This window comes from Podarcis erhardii, assembly GCF_964252035.2.
Source record: "Podarcis erhardii genome assembly, chromosome: 9".
NCBI lineage: Eukaryota > Metazoa > Chordata > Lepidosauria > Squamata > Lacertidae > Podarcis > Podarcis erhardii.
Genome location: NC_138512.1, coordinates 39,902,076 through 39,919,895, shown reverse-complemented (window position 1 = coordinate 39,919,895; position 17,820 = coordinate 39,902,076). Strand labels below are relative to the sequence as shown.

Genomic DNA, 17,820 nt, shown 5'->3' with positions numbered 1-17,820 from the left:
TTAACATGCTAAATTGCACCTGGAAGACATTTCTAATTTTTCAGAATGGATCACAGACAACCACCACACAACACAGGTTAAACAGCATCCTCCTGGCCCACTGATCCCTGCATCGGATATCCATTGCTCTCAACTCTGGATCCAGCAAAAAAGAGAAACAAAATAGGATGTAATCAGCATATTGATGGCACCACTTCATTCCAAATCCCGAAGCAACCTCCTGAACACAAATGCGTGTGAAATAGTGCTGTTAGAATTCTTAAGAGATCCAATACTCTTCTCTGCTAAATCAAAGCAAGTACCTGACTCGGACCATGAAATGTGAGAGGCAATTAAAGGGGGATAATTCCTGAGCTGGAGCAGAGTGACTTTAAAGGCTGAGCAAATGATCCAAACTCCACATTTGCAGAGCTAATGGGAAATGGGTGGGGGAAGGGTAATTAAAAGCATAGCATTAAGGTAAGGAGCCCTGTATTTTTCCTAACAAAGTCTACTGGCACCTCCAGATGGGCTTGAATACCCCCATTTTTTTTCCTAGAAAAAAAATACTTGCTACAATCTCTGAACTCATCCACCTCTGAACTCTTCTAAGGTACATGTTGCTAAGAGCTCAAAGATTACAAATGTGTAAAAAAAAACAAACCAACAGCTTTTGACTGCCTATTATGCCTCTTGGGGAAAATATAAATATAGGGAAAGAATATTATCACTGCTACTCAGTTACAGAATTCAACCTTCTTTCTTTAAGGCAAATCTAGGAACGTTCCATACTATCCATTTTCTGTGGTCTCGACTGCGCCTGACATTTATGGCACACTAAAAGAATGTGGAATTCTCCAGGGAGATTTGTCTTTTTTAAGCGCTAACTGTGGAAGACTCATCATCCATCGTATTTCCTCTTCTTCACCTAATCAAAGCCTTTCCTGCCCACTTCTCTCAAAACTCTATTTTTAGCCATTAATCTAGATTCACTAAGTCAGCAAAATATTTAATGGACACTGAAAACTTTCATCTTAGGAATACAAACGAATATGCTTTGCAAATTCAGGCTTTATCGGTCCTTTGCTTCTGCGGGCAGAAAAATAATAATGATGATGAGTTCAAGAATTCCTTCATCTCCAAAAAGTCTGAAGAGTCTAATTGCTAAAAAAAAAAAAAAGAGCACTTTGCACTCTCAGAAGCACAGCAGAAGTGATAAGGAAGAAGAGTACAAAGAATATTGGGTTTGGGTCTACGTTTTCAGGAAGAGAATTCTCTAAAAACATTCTAATTTCATGAATAACTGAACTTTGCTGAATCCATTCTGGTAGTGCACACATTTGCAGCAAATTTATATAAATAACAGTGTCCTACCTGCCATGCATTAGAGGGGAAACAGTGTGAAAACTACTTTGTGAGAAGCACACCAACAGTAATGGTAACACATCATCACCAAAACATGATGTTACATGGGCTGCACAGTGACCTTGTGCTTATGTCATGAGCAGACATAAGAGAAGTCATAAATCATATACCATGAACTGAAAAACATGGCAACCCAACAGGACTATGTGAACAGTGAGAGAAATGCATTAACTTATCCCGACCGTTTTCGGCCTTTTTGACTTCTGGACCCTCAAAACAGCAGCTAATGTCAACAACCTCACTGTGCGCAAAGCAATCCTTCCATGGCCTAGAACAGGGGTTGGAAACTTGGGAGTCCAATAGCAACTGAAGGGTCACAACTCCTGCCATTCCTGACCACTGGCAATGCTGGCAGACAACAACTGGGTGACTATAGGTTCCCCAGCCCTGGCCTAATGCTTTCTTTGCCCCCTGCTCTCCTAGCCTCATCCTCATATAACTGCCCTGCCCTCTTTAAGGTTTAAGTATATTATGTTGGTATGGGAAACTGTTGTGTGATGGGCCAATGGCTGTAATAAAGATCAATCCAATCCAATGCCCTGCCCTCTTCTGTGGCTCATCCCGTATTATGGAATTCCCTCCCAAGAGAGGTTAGGCTGGCTCCCTCTTGGTTATCCTTCTGCCAGCAGCCTAAGACTTTCTTATTCAGACAGGCCTTCGACAATTAAGGTCAGACAATGCTAATTTTAAGTGCGTTTTGATGTATTTTAATTATTGTTTTCAGCTAGTTTGTTTTTATTGCTTTGTATTTTACACATTGCAAGGCACCTTGAATCCCAACTTGGGAGAAAGGTGGTATAAATAAATAAATAAATAAATAAATAAATAAAGCTTTCTTGACGGGGATGGTGCCTACACATTTTCCTTTAAAAAAAAACCCCAAAACAGATTCTGGAGCAGAGCTGACCCCATCCACATTTTTATACCAGCTCATAGGCAATTTCTCCAGTCCTGATCTCACGTGCTAATAGTTCAGCTTTAACAGTTTTGTGGGCTGGATCCTATATAATACGTCTATTCTATCATAGAGTTTATGATTCCTTAAATTAACTAAACCAGTATTAAAAATCCATGTGTCATACAATACATTTTATGGTTGCCTTCATACAAAAGCTATCACATCACCACATACGTCATTAGACTGAGTGGTTATTGGCATAAGATAAAACATGTTACTTTTTACTGTGTCTCATAACATTTCAAAGGCTATTCAGAAGTGAAAGTATATCACAGCCTGTACATAAATTACTTTACAAATGTATAGTAAACATCATTTTACCAAACTACTCCATACAGGATTTTGGAGTATGAAGAACAAGATTCCCAGGTGCTGGTTTTTATTGGGGGTGGGGGACCTGTGAGCATGAGCTATTTAGTTTAGAATTTATTTATTTTCTCAAATTTTTTAAAAGAAAAAAAAGGATTTTTGCTATTTTACTAAATTTGTTTTAGAAATGAAGCAAAATAATTTTGTGGCTTTGTTGCTGGTTTAACATGCTTGACTTGTGACATCATTATGTCATCACATGATTGATAGTTAGCCACCCTCACCCGTCATACTTGACCTGCAGGAGATGGGGGAAGATAAGGATCCAGCACACCAACCAGATCTACTTCCCTACTCCTGCTTTAGGAATAGAGGTGAGATGCACAGTCAAACTTACTTAATGAGTCAATGTGACTATGTGCTCATCAAACAAGTCAGCAGAAGGACATTGTTTTCCTATTGATCATACACTCTCTGTCCCACAGCTGCAGAACAGCTACAGCAAATGTTCTGTAGCCCTCATTTAGAAAGAATAGCAGCTTTGGGTTTCTGCTCAGGCTGTCAATCTATAACAAATTTCTAAGATAAAAGGCAAACTTATTACCCATGCTGACCTGGCTGACATTAGCATTATGAACATCAGCTGCCTTTATTAGAAATGTTAATAAAGTCTTATTTGTTGTTTCTGTGCATACCATGAAATGTTCAAGAGACCATCAATTTCTGTTTATTATTTGGTGCCATTGCTGTTTTTCCAATTCCTCTTTTTTATTTCTGTTTGTTTACCTTCTAAAGTGCTGGGTTTAATTTGTTCTTAGTTCCTTTCCTCAGGGATGAGATTTATCATAGCTTATTTCAGGCACATGAAGAAGAAAAAATGAAGCACTTCTCTCACACACACAAGCTTGCAGAGGTTGCAAGGACACATGTTCAAGTGGAATGCCTGTCTCAGATTTGGATCAGGTAAATAATCTTGAGGCAATGAGGACATAAACAGTGTACAAAAGATGCTCAGGAACCCAGGGTTGGATTCTGTTAAATGAAGCATACTGTTAATCAGTCCAGTCCAGCAAATACCTATGGTCCAGACGACAAACACTTAAAAAAAGAAAGATCTACCCATGCCTCTTCTCTCTTTCCTCAGGTTATGACAGACAAAGCCAGAGGTTGTCATCAACTGGGGGCAGAAATCAACTCAGAAAAAGTTGAGGGGAGGAAAGAGGCCCACCATCTGTGTGCCTGTGAACTCTCCAATCTGGAGTAAAGATTAAACAGAGATAACTGGAGATTAATGAAGGTAGCATTCTGCCAAAAATGTATCCTGCATTCTCCCCACCAACCATTCTGCATCAGTTAGTAAACAAATAAATTGCATTTTAAAAGTATCAAAGAGGAGGGGGAAATTCAGTGAAATTCTCATGAGTGGAGAATTTGTGGGGATCCTTTCTTTCATTTTACAATTCATCCCACTACTCTGTAGCCTTCACAGGTGCCCCCATGGCAATCAAAGTAGAGGGGAAGACATCATGAGTTAACTTCTCTCACAGGGCTTTTTTTTTTCAGATCAGGAAGTCTGGCCAGCCAAGAAAGCTGCAGAGTACTAGAGAAGTATTTACTAGAAAGAAATAAAACCCACCTCACACCATTAAGGCAAGTTCAAAACTCAGTACCACAAGAATGAGGTATGAAAATGGAAGCCCCTTTGGCCAAGGAAGAAAATTTCTAAGAAACTGGAGGACAGATTTCATAACAGCCCTAGAAGAAGACGGGTTTCACAAGTAGCAGCTAACTGAATGTTCTATTATGTTTTTCTGTTGGAAGCCACCCAGAGTGGCTGGGCCAACCCAGTCAGATGGGCAGGGTACAAATATGGTAAATTATTTATTATAATTATTATTATTATTACATGTGTTTTCAGATCATCCTAGTTTATGGTTCATGGAGTACTGCGGACAATTGTCTCTGCCTCTTGAACCATGATTTTTCATCTGCTCATGTTCATTTGTACCTGACTTAAGAAGGTTGGCTTGGAGTTTTAAGAAGAAAACAGGTCTTTGTTCCGGCCATGCCTGCCCTGTATAGCTTATCAACAGAAGCATAGCATAATACTGTTGCAAATCCATGTAGCAATTACTGCCCATGAAAAACAGAGAGAGAGAGAGGTAAAAAAATAGTATCAACTAAACTGAAGATCAATCCTGAATCCTATTCAGCTTTCCCATTCCCCTAAGCTGCATTTTTTAAATCACTGCTCTTAGAAATAGAGAATGTTTAACGTGAATTTGTTGCCACGGTAGGAGTGACAATAATGGCAAAGCTTACAAAGTGTAAAGCTGAAGTTTCAGGAAACAAGCAGATTTGGACTAACTTGTGTTGTCAGTAATTGCCAAAAAATACTGCTTTAAACAGCATCCCAAGAAATGAAACTGTCATACCTTTTGCCAACACCCAGCTGTAGCAGCCAAGAATCCAACCTAAAGCCTCTCAGACCTCACTACCCCCCAATCCAAACTAGAGACGAGGATGTAATATCTCTAAACCAGTGATTTCCTTCACCGCCCATGGACCACTTGAAAATTGTTGGCAGACCACTTGATGAATTTTCTGTCTATTGTAGCAATTGCAATGCACTGTGCTGAATGCTGTGTAATTGAATTTTTATTGCTTCTTTTATTTCTATTGCATTTTGTTGGATTAGAATCTGAATTCTGTTACACTGATGCCATGAGTATTTACTTGGAAATAGGCTCCACCAAGATCAGTTGTAGGTGTGTATAGGACTGCAGCCTTAGAAGCTTGATCCCATGCACCTTTCCTCAAAAGGAAGCCTAATAGTTGTTCTATAGTGCTTACTTGCAAGCATCATGGTTTGGAGCTCTGAAACCTCTCATTAGTTTTATCCCTTGTTATCTTAGTCCCTTGATGCAGACAATATCATTCACATTGAGAACATCCAGACTCTTGAGGAAGAAAGGAGATTTCCACTTTGAAGTGCAGGGCAAGAACCACAATAGCTTAAAGCTACAAAACAAAGGGAGGACACTTTGGAGATTGGAGCGAGCACAGTTGCAATTGGAAATTAACAGCACAGTTTGTCAAGCCCTTGCTTGTCTGAATGACTGACTGACAGGCTCCTGGAACACGTGCACCAACAGTGAAAGGGAGAGTGGGAAGAGCCACCAGAACCACCAGAACAGATGCCAATCATGGAGAGAACATGTAAGTACAACCTTCTTGAAGGCCAGCTACCTGCCTTCTAGGGTTAGATGGCAAAGGACACTGCTACCATTTTCACTCCTCTCAGGGACTTTCCACATCCAGTAAATCTTCCCTGCCTCCAAAATGAAGTAGACTCAGAAAGAAAAAGCAGCATGAGACAAGGGGCATGCAGGCCGTCCTGCCAACTGCAGTGGGGAGGATGAAAACCTAGTTCTATCCTGCAACAACATACAGTGCAAAACCTTAGAATGGTGGGGCTGCTGCTGCTCCCCCCGTTCTTCACTCCACAGACCACCAGCTTGAGGCTTGCAGACCACGAAGCCCTGCTCTAAACTAACCATAACATGGTATGGTTACATCTGATGAAGCAGAGCTATAGTGCAAAATAATAATAATAATACAGTAATCTTGAATATATAAACATAAGTTTCCAGCACAGCTAACAAAGTAGTAAGATATAACAGACGTAACATAAAAACAGCAAATAATTAAATAAATAATGCATACTAACACAACACACTATATAGCAACAGTCCATTCAAACTGATAGTAAAAGATCAATTCTGCTCTCAGTTAAAAATGCAAACATTAACCAAACTTAAAAAGCTGGGGAAACAGAAATGTGTTCTCCTGGCATCTAAATGATAGTAATGAGGGAGCTTGGTGGGCCTTCGTGTGAAGGCCATTCTGAAAGTGAGAAAGGTTCCTTGCTACTTAGGTAGCAGGATTTCAATCAACAGGTAGCTCAACAGGAAATTGGGTCCTGGGCAATGTAATTAATATTTAAAGTACAACCAGACTTTATTGTTTTTACTGCAACAAACTACCCCTCTGGAAGTTGTAACAATGAACCTGAAATCATACCACAACTACTCCCATTAAATTTCTTGTATTTTTTAAAAGAACACTGCCTGAAACAAAATGAATTAGCTTCAGCACTTTTTCCTCAGTACATGGTCGCTAATAACAGGCTGAAACAATGGGTCAAATGTCACTGTACCCGTATAAAAGCACCACAAGAAAGATTTAATGTAGACGTGGAAGATTTATTTAAATCTGAAAAGGCACATTAACTTCAAGGGGGAAAATGCTAATGAGATATATTTGGCTGTCTTTTAATTCCACTTCAAAATGTGTGTTTATCAAGACTACGGTGACAAGAAAAGATTGGCTTGTAAGCAGAAAAGAGAATGACCTTGGGAAGGTCATATTGCCGCAGCCAATTGATTGAACCTTAATTCAAGTCATGGACCAGGGAATTCAGTAAAATGTAAATTAGGGTACCAAGTGACACAGCATAGAATGAGCAATGAGCAGAGCATTGCCCCACACCCATTGGAATCAATGATTTCTCCCTGTTTAAATATTTGCATTAGTTTGGCAAAAAAAACAAAAAAACACCACCCAGATATTTCATTATTAATCCGATTAACATTATTAATGTAATAGTAATAGCATGGAGCAAGTTCAATGGAATTCTGAGATGCTCAGGGGGAAATTAATAAATTTGCCATTCATCCAAAAGGACTGGTTTTTTTAAAGTATAAAAACTACAAAAGCGAAAATGCTCAATTTTTAATTATGAAAATCTGCAAACAAAAAGAAACCCCTACTTAAGCCTATGGCAATGTTCAAGAGGTATAATTAAAACCTTATTGCACAAAGACATGGCACAAAGAGGCTACAAAACCATTACCCAGGGCTCTATTTCATATTCCATGAGTCTCCCAGATTCAGAAACCTTTCCAATACATACACATGCATAATGACAGGAGCAATAAACACAAGTATCTATGCTGTCTGTCATAGAGGTTCAACAGGTTCTTATGCATCTCACAAAGATGCTCTGGACAGTTGTCCAATCACTAGGAGTAGGGGTGATGAAATACATTTACTGCTGTGCCTGGGCATAATGGTTTTGACAGACTAGGAATACCTTTAGTGCAAAGCCACCTACAATTGCCTGCCTTCTCGTCTGGAACATTTGCAGCCTTTCAACAATAAAAGTTTGTCCCGTTGCTTTTAAAGAAAAAAAAAAGTACTTTAAATCTCTTACACCATGGAACCCAAATGAAAATAGATTATATCAAAATTGCATGCAGATGGAATCTTTTCTGATCAGAGGTTTCGCCAACAGCAAGCACTATGCATAATTTGCATGTTTTTATTTTATTTTATTTTATTTTTAAAATTATTTCCATTGGTGCTGCTGGAAGCTTTGAGCGCTGCCTATTGGTAAAAACCCCACACTATCTTCATGCTGAAAGACATGCCTTCTTTTTCAGTAGACTGCAAATGTTCTATTCTTATAGGAGGAACAAGGGTGGATGTCAGAGCAGCTTCTCCTTTCCTAGAGTTATAGAGCTGAATCTTAACAAGATTCCAAGGTCTGCTTACAAGAAATGCTGGCCTGAGTGGCTTCAGATGTTCTAAACAAGAGAAAGTGAGCAGGAGCGAACTGTCCTTTCTGCACGCTTATTAAGGCTATCCCAAGCTGAGACCGTCTCCCCCCATAAAGGACTGTGCTTATAGCATTTCCACATCTGTAGCACACACATCTCCCCATGGAAATACAACACTTCGGCTTTGGACAATGAATGTGGGCAGCAGCATCTGAAGTCACCGAAACTCTGGCTTATACCATAAATTAGCAACTGGCTTCAATACTCCTCAGATCTACAACACTGATATTGATCTCTGGAATCTACATCAATTCTTTTGTTTCCACACGTAGATCTAAATCCAGCATTTAGAGACCTGGGGATGGTGTAAATTAAGTTTCCCTATAAGCAGGGGAGAGGAACCTCAGTTTCTGGGCCTCCCTCCCTTTAGCCCTCAGGACTCTCCTCAAGCTAAACCCCTCACTGGTCCAGTTTTAGATCTTCGTCAAGTGCTTTTGCCTGGTTGGAAATGTGTCAACCTGTGACAATGTGCCTTGTGCAACAGCACAGATAGATGGGGGGGGGGTAGAGAGACCTCTGGCTTTTGTCCAGCTGGAATGCGGCTTGTATAAAAAAACTCACAGTTGTTGCCCCTCCCATCTTTCGCCTCTGGCCTCATCCACTTTTACCGCTGTCCCCCTGCTCCAACAGCTGGCATGCAGCCCCTTGAAAGTTGCCCATCATAGAAGGATGCCCTCAGGCTGAAAAGGGCTCCCCACCACTGCGCTATTAATCTATATGGCAACACACTTCATAAAATCAAACATAAGATTATCTACATATCATCAACAGAACACACTGGATCCATTGCAGAACTTAGAAAATATTCTATCAGCTCACACAAAGCAGGATAAAGTGCTTGGTACATTAAATCATAGAGAGAGTTTTATGGGTCATGAAAGATCTACAAAGCGATTCTGAAAGCAAAAAGCTGAGGGATCTGCCTGGGGTTAAGCACAGAAAATATTTAACAATTTGCTAACAGCTTATGGCAGCAGCAGGGAAGTTCTTTCAATCCAAGGGCAACATTCCTTTGTGGGGAACCTTCCAGGGACCGTACGCCATTGGTTGGTGAAGCCAGAGGCAGAAGTAGGTGGAGTGATGGATGTAACGCTTACCTTTGTACAATATGAATCTGAGGTTTATACATACACACCTCTCCACCCAAGCAAGGAAGATGCATCACTACAGCTCAAAAGCACATTACAATCAGGCAAAAGTTTTCAAGGAAGGCATGGAGCAGGACTGGCCTAGAGAGAGTCCCAAGAGATGCCTGCAAAGCCACATTTGGCCTCCAGGCCTCAGGTTCAAGACAGAACAACTGATTGCTGGATTCACTGATGGCACAAGAAGCAAGAATGAAGTTAACAGCCAGGTAGATATGGGTTGAATGTCAAGAAAGTTCCTGACAATAGCAACTAAATATGTAGATTTTCAGGGAAAGGCTAAAAAGATCGTCAGACCTACATTAAGGTAGGTGAATCCATACATGGAGGACACCACATCCACACTAACAAACAATACAGTTCACCTGAAAAGATATGGAAATGAGGCTCAAACGACATTCAGCGGCTCCCAACAAACCTTTCAAAATCTGAAAATCTTATCACATTTGTCTGGATTGCTTCAGAGCAGTGCTCCACCTTATCAAACTTAACACATTAGGAGAACACTATTTCATAATTCACAGCACACCAGAGCTTAATTATTCAATTACTACATCTGTATTTGTTTATATCAGTTATTTGTTAAGTTTGCACCCCACCTTTCTGCCAAATGGTGCTCATTAATTACAGACAAGGAAAATATCTGGCCCTTTCAAAATGCGTAAGAACAACTAGCATGTGGCTGTGCTTATAGAAATTACTCAAACTTTCCCTGTGCAAGTAATGTGTTCTTCTACTGATGAAATATTTCCTTTAGAGTGCATTGTTGGCCTGGCTTTCTGCTGTGGTAATAACTCCACTCGGTTTGGAGCCTGTCCAGTCACATATATCTGCTCCATTCATGCTGTTACTGATGTAGTTTCTACTCCATTCTATTGATCCAGTGCCCTGCACACCTCTTGCCAACCACAAGCTTAAGGGCAATTCCGAAGAAGAATCTGACAGCCATACATTAAGGGAGACCAAGTCAGCAACCCTATACATGCTTACCAAGGAGTAAGTCAATAGGACCTGCATACAATGCAAAGGGACGACCAATAATAGGAATGCCTGTGGAAGACCTCCACAACCAAACAGCATCATTACCATCAAAGCAGTGAAGACTGATAGCAGAACAAATGGGAATAAGTTCCGCAACACCACCTGTACAAGTGTTTAGCTTCTTCAAACCCCAAGTTGTTTCTCTGTATTTAAAACTTCAACAAAATATTTTAAATGAAATCGATAGCATAAGTCACATTCTTGGCCGATGCACATCTGCAATATGGATCTTGTCCAATAAGTTCCTTACCTGCTAGGATCACACTGCTGCTGGCATTGTGACAGAGCCTATTTAATTCAGCATCCTATTCCCCACGGTGGTCAATGAGATGCTTCTGAGAAACCCGTAAGCAAGACAAAGGGGCAATTGCCCTCTCTTGATCCCCAGCAACTGACATTCCGAGGCATGCTACCTCTGATTCTGGAAACAGCATTCAGATAACATGCCTAGTGGCCACTGATAACCAATGGCATCTCCTTTGTGCAGCAGGGTAACAGTACGTCCCTCAGTGAATGGGCCCCTTCTGGGATATAATTCTCCTCATCCTCAGATTGACACCACAAACTTTTTCCAGGCCAACAACCTGGCCATCTAAGGGAACAAATTTGTCCCCCAAGAACCAGGAGCTCATTGTACCAAGCCCTCACCTGTAATTTCTGTCCACCAGACAGGTACACTGGATAGCCTTCGTGCCCAGTGCTTGCTTTCTACCTTCACAACTGTTTGTTTATTAGGCTTGTTCACGTGTAAAGTTGGGGTCTGTAAGGTGGGTTACCTCTTCTTGGAAAGGGCCTTAACTTGTCCATTTGCTAAACTGTTTGCCTTGACACTTTGTCAGCTGCGGCTTCCCTTAAGCACAGTGAACTAGGGTCTCTCATAAGCTTGCCTTACTTTTATAGCCCTGGATACCTCCCCACAACCTCTGCTTACCACCAGTTAGATTAAGAGGACCTCATTTAAAAATAAGAGTGTGATCTACTGAGCTGCTGACACCCGTGAGTGGAAATTTAAAGGTGGCTTTAGGTCAGCTGAGTCCTGTGGGGATAGTGATTTTTATCAAAGCAGAGGACAATGAATGGCAATTACACAGAGCATCTCTGCGACTGCAAGGATCTGACTCAATGCACTCTTATTCAAGTTCACACCCTAGATTTTAACACTGAACTAAACACTGAGCTTTTAAATGCAGCTTGTAAACTGCATTTAAAGCCTAATTTGAGTTTAGGCTGAGTTTGAACTGATGGCTACACTTTTCGTTTATAAACAGACATTTCCACAAGTGCTGATACTGTAGTGCATAACAGGAGAATGAAGAGAGGCAACAGTAGGTCACCATCATAATCATCATATGAGCAGAACAAACTGGGCCATTTTGACAGCCGCAGGACTCCCCAGGGATGCACTAAGGATTCAGTGAATGGTCTGAGAGCACATAAGTGAACAATTAACACTTGCATGCATCTCTTGCAAATTGTTTGCCTGAGCTTGTAGGGGGTGGGAAATGTAAACGCCAGTACAGTACTGAACTTCACTCATTCAGTCCAAGTCCCTGGGACTGAGCTATTCATATACAATTAAGTCAGTTTCAGCATTTTGTACACTTAAAAGTCCACTACAACACACATTACAAGCAAGGCGAGAATTTAGCCCTGAAACTTTGGTTTTGTCAATAGAATAAGATGGTCTCACAGCTTGTAAAGGTAAAGGGACCCCTGACCATTAGGTCCAGTCGTGGACGACTCTGGGGTTGCAGCGCTCATCTCACTTTATTGGCCGAGGGAGCCAGTGTACAGCTTCTGGGTCATGTGGCCAGCATGACTAAGCCGCTTCTGGCAAACCAGAGCAGCGCATGGAAACACTTGAGGAGCTTACAAAAGTTTGAAGATGGAAAAGGAGTCATGATACTTTGATAACATAAAATCAGCTGCAAGTGGCTACCACCCTACCCAAATATGAAGTCACCTGCTCTTTGGATAATGGAGGAATGCCAATTCTCACTCCATAACCAAGCTTAGTCAGACAGTTTATCAAGAGAGAAGGGTATTCAGGAATCACAAAGGAAAGGAACAGCACAGAAGCTATAACCGGAGGAAACTATTCTTCCTTAGCAATGTTCTTTTTATTTGAAGACTCAATATTAAATTACGCAAATAACTAGGATGTAGTGAAGGAATCACTGTGTGACTTAAAAGGCAGAGCTATTTGGCCAGACCATGGTCCAACAGCAAGATCATCACTACCTAGAGAGAAAAATCTTTTTTCCAGGAAATTGTCACTGCTATCTCACTTACTTAAACATACAGTGTCAAAGAGGCTGTCATCATGCCAAACCAAATCATCCCTTGGAGATGTCACCCTTTTCTCCTCTTTGTTTGAATCCAGCTGAAACTGTTGCGATCACTGTCTGCAACCATTCATCCAGGAGTGTTGCTAGGTACCTCAGGGGCACAGGCCCACAACACAAATGCCAGTCAGCTGTACTTCTCTGCTGCTACACACGGGATCACACTTTGCACATATCCCTGCACAGACAAAGTAAGTTCGGGCTGCTATGCAAAAGGGGCAATCTGCTCTGCAATGGCTGCTGCACATGGCGAGGGCGGGCCAGCCCTGCCAAGTGGGAGATTGAGGCAGAACGTCACCTCAGGAGGCTGATTTGGAGTGTAATGAAAGGGCCAGAAACAGTTACAGTGGTACCTCAGGTTAAGTACTTAATTTGTTCCGAAGGTCCGTTCTTAACCTGAAACTGTTCTTAACCTGAAGCACGATTTTAGCTAATGGGGCCTCCTGCTGCCGCCACGCCACCGAAGCAGAATTTCTGTTCTCATCCTGAAGCAAAGTTCTTAACCTGAGGTAATATTTCTGGGTTAGCAGAGTCTGTAACCTGAAGCGTATGTAACCTAAAGTGTATGTAACCCAAGGTACCACTGTATTTGTTTATTGTGTTTTTTTGTATTGCCAGGGCCCCTGAGGAATTTTCTTCCCAAGCTGTCAAATAACTCCATTTCCTTTGTGGGGTTCAATCCTGCAAAGGCCTCTCAGATGCAATGGAGAGAAGGGCTTCTATCCCTTGGCTCTCCACATCATCTGAGCAGCCTCTTAGGGCCGTTAAGTATTTCATTCATTTATTAAATTTGCATACCGCCCTATACCAGCAGGTCCTCTTCCTTTGCAGAGGAAGGAATTTCAGCAGGTGCACCTTGTCAGGCTTCAGGGCCTTGCAACCCCCCCCCCCCATGCCCCTCCAAACAACCCAGAAGCCAAGGCCGCCCTTCCTTTCTCCCCGTTACCTGCAGGAGGCAGTGGCCGGCCGGGGCGTGCTCGGCCAGGCTGGCGTTGTAGACCTGGTGCTGGAAGACGGGCTCGTTGTCGTTGGCATCCTCCACGGCCACGCTGACGACGCACGAGGCGGAGAGCGGCGGCTCGCCCAGGTCCCGGGCCAGCACCAGCAGCTCCAGCGCCGCTTGGCGCTCGTGGTCCAGAGGCGCGCGGACGCTGAGGGCGCCGCTGAGCGGGTCGAGCTGGAAGAGCGCGCCGGCGGGCGCCTGGTCGGGGCCCAGCGCGTAGCGCAGCTGGGCGTTGGGCGAGCCGGGCTGGTCGGCGTCGGCGGCGCTGAGGCGCAGCAGCACGGTGCCCGGCGAGGCGGCCTCGGAGACGGCGGCCCGGTAGCGCGGCTGCGCGAAGGCGGGCGCCTGGTCGTTGAGGTCGGCCACGCGGAGGAGCAGCGCCCGCTGCGAGGAGAGGGGCGGCGCGCCCGAGTCGACGGCCACCAGGCGGAGCTCGTAGGCGTCGCGCCTCTCGCGGTCCAGGGGCCCCTCGACGCACAGAAAGTAGACGCCGCCGCCGCCGCCGCCGCTGCCGCCACCCGAAGGCCGCAGCGAGAAGGCGCCGCTGCCGCCCTGCAGGCTCAGCGCCACGCCGCCCGCCCCGTCGGGGTCCGAGACGGACACGCGGGCCACGTAGTCCCCCGGCTGCGCGCCCTCGGACACGCTGGCGCCGCCCTCGGTGAGGAAGAGCAGCTGGATGGTGGGCGCGTTGTCGTTCACGTCGAGGACCTCGACGGCCACCAGGGCCGTGGCCAGCTCGGGCTGGGCGCCGCCGTCGCGGGCTTCCACGGCCAGGCGGTGGAGGGCGCGGGCCTCGCGGTCCAGAGGGCGCAGCAGGCGCAGCAGCCCGCTGCGCTCGTCCACCTCGAAGAAGGAGGCGGCCGAGGGGTCGCCCTGGCGGCGCGCCAGGCTGTAGCGCACCTCGCCGTTGGCGCCCAGGTCCGGGTCGCTGGCCCAGACGCGGCACACGGAGCTGCCCACGGGCGCGTCCTCCCGCACGCGCGCGCGGTACTCGCTCTGCCCGAAGGCGGGCGCGTTGTCGTTCTCGTCCACCACCTGGATCTCCACGCGCAGGCGGCCGCTCCGACGGGGGCTTCCGCCGTCCCAAGCCTCGACCAGCAGGCGGTGCGTCTCCGCCCGCTCCCGGTCCAGGCGGCGCAGCAGCACCAGATCCAGGGTATCCGGCGGGGTCCCGTAGCGCAGCTGGAAAAGCGGACCTTTCTCCCGATCGGGGTCCTGATCCAGCGGCAGCAGCGAGTAGCCCTGCGTGCCGAAGCTGTCGGCGTCGGGATCGCGCGCAGCGGGCAAGCGGAAGGCGCTGCCGGGCGGGCTGAGCTCGGAGATGTTGAGGCGCACCCAGTCCCGCGGGAAGCGCGGCGCGTGGTCGTTCACGTCGCTGACGGTGATCTCCACCTGCACCATCTCCCCCCGCAGCGTGGCCGCCACGAAGCTGTAGCGCGCCCGGCGCTCTCGATCCAGCAGCCGCGCCGTGCGGATGATGCCCGTGTCCGTGTGCACGTGGAAATCCGCCAACACGGCCGACTCGCCGCTGCCTTCCGAGAGGAAGAAGCCGCCGGGGTGCCCTTCGCCGGGGGGCAGCCCTGCGCTGATGTCCCCCACCAGCGTGTCCGCGGGCAGCCCTTCGTCCACCGCCAGGCTGAGCTTATACACCTGCCCCCTGCAGCTCCCCGCAGCGCACACGCAGAGCCAGAGGGGGATCAGCCACTCCCGCGCCCTCCTCCGGCACCCCCTTCTGCCCCCGGGGGCAGGTGGCCGGGGCTCCATGCTCCTCTCACGCCGCCCGTCTCACCAGCAAACCCAGCCAGGGTCCCGGGGGGCGGCTTCTTCTTGGGCGCAGAGTCTCTTCTTCCCAGCAGGCAGGCGCGCCTGTGGCTGAGCCAAGTCACAGTGACCACAGCCGGTGCCGGGCGCTCCTTTGCTCCCTGGCCGCTTTGATAATGCCTCGCGCAGCTTCGACCGGCCTCATCGTTTGCAATCAGGTGCTCTGCAGCCCTTCTGCTCCTCTAGAAAGAAACCTCCTTCCTCACCCTCCTTTCCAGCACACCCATAAAAGTTCAGGCTGGGAATAACAAGTGCCGGAGGCAGCCAGGAGAGAGGACAGCTCCCTGCCTTTTTGCTCAGGCGGCTGCTGCTGCTGCTGCTGCTGCTGCTGGCTTCTGCTAGCTGCTGCTGCTGCAGCCTTGCTCCGGCTGCTCCTCTCCGCGTCTCTGAGCTGCTAACACACCCCCTCCCCATGTGACAGCAGGCAAGGGCAAACTCCGCGCCTGGGAGAAACGGCGACAGCCACTTTGCAGCAGGGGGCTGTCCCTAATTACCCAGCCGGGAGCACCGTGACGCGCCGGGGGGGGGGGGGCGGGCAGGCGCCCAGCCGGTGAGCAGGCAAACCCCAGCTCATAATAACAGCAACGCAAACGCGAGCCGGATCCCCCCTGGAAAGATCTCTCTGCGAAGCAATGGTGTGGAATACTAACAAAGCAGCGGTAGGTCTGTAGTCATTCCTGAGCCCATTAGGAACTTATGGATTAGGTAGGAAATGATGGCATGTGAAGGTACATCGCACTGGCTGGAGAAATGTACCCTCTCTGCACACACTGTACACACACTCCATGAATTTCCTGTGCACAACCAGTTTATTGAATCATCATTATTAACATTTGTAAAGCACTTTCAAGGATTCAAAGCATTTTAGATGCCTTGGCTAGTTACTAGCCTTAACAATAGCCCTGTAAGCCCATTTAGAGGAGGGGAGAGGCCTATAAATGGCTACTTTTTTAAAAAAAATAAAATATTTATTAACATTTTAAAGACTGTAAAAGAAAGACAAAGAATTAAACAAAACAAAACAATACAATGCAAAAACAAAAACAAAAACACCACACAACACCAACCCCCAAACATTAAATCAACAAAAGCAAACAAACACAATTTAAAACACATCTTATAAGTTCAGTATCTTAACTTTCATTTACTTGTTTCAACGACCTCCTCACACCTCCCTTTTTGTATTCCACTTTAATTAACTGTTTCAGCAATTCCTTTCCATCTTCCTCTGTTTTCTGTCCTGTAATTTATCTTAACATATTCTAACCTTATTTTTCCCTTTAATATATAATTGTCTTAACATATTTTAACTTTATTTTCCCTTTAATACTCTAATAATCTATTTGTACTTAATTCCTTGTAACATTTCTACTAAAGCCATATAGCTCCTTTCCAACATTTTTCTAACACTCATTAATTTTACAATATTTTTATAAATAGTCTTTAAACTTTTTCCAATCTTCTTCCACCGACTCTTCTCCCTGGTCCCGGATTCTGCCAGTCATATCCGCCAATTCCCTATAGTCCATCAACCTGGTGATCTTCTGTCCGATGCTCTTAACTCTTTTCCAAGTCCCTTCTGTGAGTCTTCTTCATATTTATACATGAACTTTACTTTGTCTTCCACTGATCTTATTTTCATTTTCCTTCCTTTGAGGCTAAAGAGTAGATCTCGGGAAAACTCCCACCTAAAGATGATTTTATTCCTTCTCGACAGGGCAACCAAATCTCCATAGTTAAATCTAAAATCCAAAAGGTATTTCAGGACGTCTTTCAAAATTTCCACTCTTGACTGTTGTTCTTCTAAGTTCCTCTGGTATTTCCAACAGTCTCTTATTTTGTTCTTCTCTTTTTTCCCTCCTCTTCCAAGTCCGAGAGCCCTCACAGTTTTAACCTCTTCTTGACCCAAGTCCCGGTCCCAAAAGTCATCAAATTCCTGTGTAAGGAAATCTATCAAACTTTCCTTCTCCAGTTCAGGTAGGGCTCTGATCCTCGAAATCTGATTTTCTTTAAATTCAATCATAGCAGGCATCAACTTTTGATCATCAAATTGCATCTGTAAGGCTGGGACTCTCTCTCTCTCCAATTGTGTTACTTTAGGTTCAACGGCAAT

At 45.2% G+C, this 17,820-nt stretch overlaps 1 protein-coding gene across 1 annotated transcript in view; it reads right to left on the bottom strand.

Moving 5' to 3' along the window:
- The window catches only part of DCHS2 (dachsous cadherin-related 2), a 102,105-nt gene extending 85,479 nt beyond the window's left edge, over positions 1 to 16,626 (bottom strand). The window contains exon 1 of the mRNA XM_081875162.1: positions 13,830 to 16,626. Within this exon, the coding sequence (XP_081731288.1) occupies positions 13,830 to 15,650 (1,821 nt within the window). The 5' untranslated portion in view covers positions 15,651 to 16,626. The remainder of the gene's footprint in view (positions 1 to 13,829) is intronic.
- Positions 16,627 to 17,820: the final 1,194 nt, after the last annotated feature.